General features: G+C 47.4%; 1 protein-coding gene across 1 annotated transcript; it reads right to left on the bottom strand.

Moving 5' to 3' along the window:
• Nucleotides 1-586: 586 nt before the first annotated feature.
• On the bottom strand, nucleotides 587-2,146 carry LOC139434031 (SCAN domain-containing protein 3-like). The gene has a single exon (XM_071203402.1). It carries the CDS (start codon nucleotides 2,144-2,146, stop codon nucleotides 587-589), a length of 1,560 nt encoding a protein of 519 aa, XP_071059503.1.
• Nucleotides 2,147-2,414: the final 268 nt, after the last annotated feature.

The following is a 2,414-nucleotide window of genomic DNA, read 5'->3' as shown; positions in this document are numbered from 1 at the left end:
GTGGTTTGAAAAAAATAACACCAGCTCACTAAATCATTCAAACGTAATGTTTACTTATGTGTGAACAGTAACAAAGTTCAGTCAAAACATTGACAACTAAATTGGAGAAGCCGCTTGATCATGGAGGGCGAGGGGTGGTGGTGCATATGCTCCTGAAACGACAGAGCAAACACGCTACATTAGGGATAATAATTACAATGAGCCATTCATTCAAAAATATAAAAAATATAATTAGGCTATTAAATACAATTACGACAGGCTTGGTACTCACTTAATGTGAAAACTGACATCTCCCATCGGTCGCTATTTTTTGGATATCTGGTGATATGGACGTCACTTTAATCCGCATGTAGTTCTCAAGGTTTTTATGCATCAATCGATTCCTCTCGTGCGTCTTTATCGCATTCATTGAAGAAAAGGACGACTCGCATGTATAGGTGGAAGGGAACATTGTGAGCACATAAAATGTGAGTCTCTTGATCGTGCTATACTCCTCTGAGCTTCCCACCCAAAAGGCACTCACAGACTCCGCACTTCTGAGCGCATCGCTGACCAGGGAGCTTGTTTGAAAATCAATTAGCTCCATTTATAATGCAGCCTCGTCTAAGGAGGGGATCATTTGTTTCGCCCGGGAGGTGAAGTCTCCACTTGGTCGGACTGTGAGAGGATTGCGTACAAAGGCAATGATGTCTTTTGGGATGGAGTAGTCCTCAAACCTTGACGTGAAGTTGGCCCGTAGCTGCTTGATGAAGTCCACCATCAGCTCTGTCACTTGTCCCAGTGCGTGTGATTTTAGTGTAGTGTAATGGAGGAGCCTGCCAGTGGATATGTCTGACTCGAACAACTCCAGCTTCCTCGTGAAGGATTCAAGCTTTTCAACCATGTCCACTATGGTTTTGCCTCTCCCCTGTAGCTGCAGGTTAAGCTGGTTTAGGTGGCCAAATATATCCGCTAAAAATGCTACATTGGACATGAACTTTTCGTCTCCCAGAAGGGCAAGGTGGTCAGCTGCTGCCCTAATCTTGCTCAATCTAAGAAACGCCTTGACCTCATCCAGTAGCGCACAGAAGCGGTCCAACGCTTTCCCTTTGCTCAACCAGCGCACGTCATTGTGAAGCAGCAGGTCATCGTGGGTGGTCTCTTCTGACTCAGCCACAAGTTGTCGGAAAAGCCGATGCTGGGTGCTTGATGTAGCCCTGACAAAATTAATGACACGCATCACTTTGTCCATAACTTCCTTTAGCTCACCACTGAGTTTGGCGCAAAGGACACTCTGGTGGATGAGACAGTGCAGTCCATGCATTTGGGGGGCGTGCTCCTTCAACCTGCTTACCAGACCTCTGTGCTTTCCCACCATAGCAGGAGCCCCGTCTGTCACAATTAGGTTAACCCTCTCAAATGACAATGAATGCAGCCTAAACAACTCTTCCAGTTTCGTAAATATAACGTCCCCAGTGGTGTGCCCTTCTAATGGAATAAGAGACAGCAGCTCTTCCCCGAACTCCTTTCCATCAAAATATCTAACATAGACGCACAACTGGGCTACATCTGTACTGTCAGTGCTCTCGTCAATGGCTAAGGAAAAGTAATTGGCTTGACTGAGACCCTTGATAATTACCCCCTGCACAGCGTCCGACAGTGCTTCTATGCGGTGTATAGCAGACCTCGCAGAGAGGGACACCTGTTTCACTGACGCAATGACACCATCCATGGACTTGTCGGTGGCCAGTTCCTCCAAAACGGTCACCATCACCTCCTTGAAAACCTCTGCATCAGTAAATGGCCGGTTGTGCTTTGTGAGCACCCGCGACGCCTTTAGGGACGCAGTTGTCACTTTCTGTTGGGCTGTGAGGCCTCGCACCAGGATCCTGCTGCTGTGCGCATAACCTGCTGTCAGTGCTTCAATCTTGCGCTTTCGTGCCTCTGTCTTGGGTGGAAAGGCCACTTTGAAGGTGTCATGCTTCGTCTCGTGGTGCCGCTTAATATTGTATTCTTTGCAAGCAGCCACAACTTCATTGCAGATAAGACACAACGGCTTTGCATTGATGAAACCAGGTAGGATTAACGCATAGTTCGCTGTCCAGTCCTCTTTAAATGCCCTGTTTTCACCATCAACTTTCCTCTTTAGACCTTTGGAGAGTGACATTACTGCTTTGGATTACTGGTCTGGGGGAAGCTTGCGAGTGTGTGTGTGTGTGTGTGTGTGTGTGTGTGTGTGTGTGTGTGTGTGTGTGTGTGTGTGTGTGTGTGTGTGTGTGTGTGTGTGTGTGTGTGTGTGTGTGTGTGTGTGTGTGTGTGTGTGTGTGTGTGTGTGTGTGTGTGTGTGTGTGTGTGTGTGTGTGTGTGTGTGTGTGTGTGTGTGTGTGTGTGTGTGTGTGTGTGTGTGTGTGTTGTGTTTGTTTCTCGGGGAAAAC

The sequence above is a fragment of the Pseudochaenichthys georgianus genome, chromosome 6, assembly GCF_902827115.2.
Source record: "Pseudochaenichthys georgianus chromosome 6, fPseGeo1.2, whole genome shotgun sequence".
NCBI lineage: Eukaryota > Metazoa > Chordata > Actinopteri > Perciformes > Channichthyidae > Pseudochaenichthys > Pseudochaenichthys georgianus.
Note: the sequence above shows the minus strand (reverse complement) of the source record. Positions and strands in the feature narration are given on the sequence as shown.

Excerpts from the sequence above, each read along its gene's own strand:
- LOC139434031 (XM_071203402.1), bottom strand. The coding sequence starts at position 2,146 with ATGTCACTCTCCAAAGGTCTAAAGAGGAAAGTTGATGGTGAAAACAGG.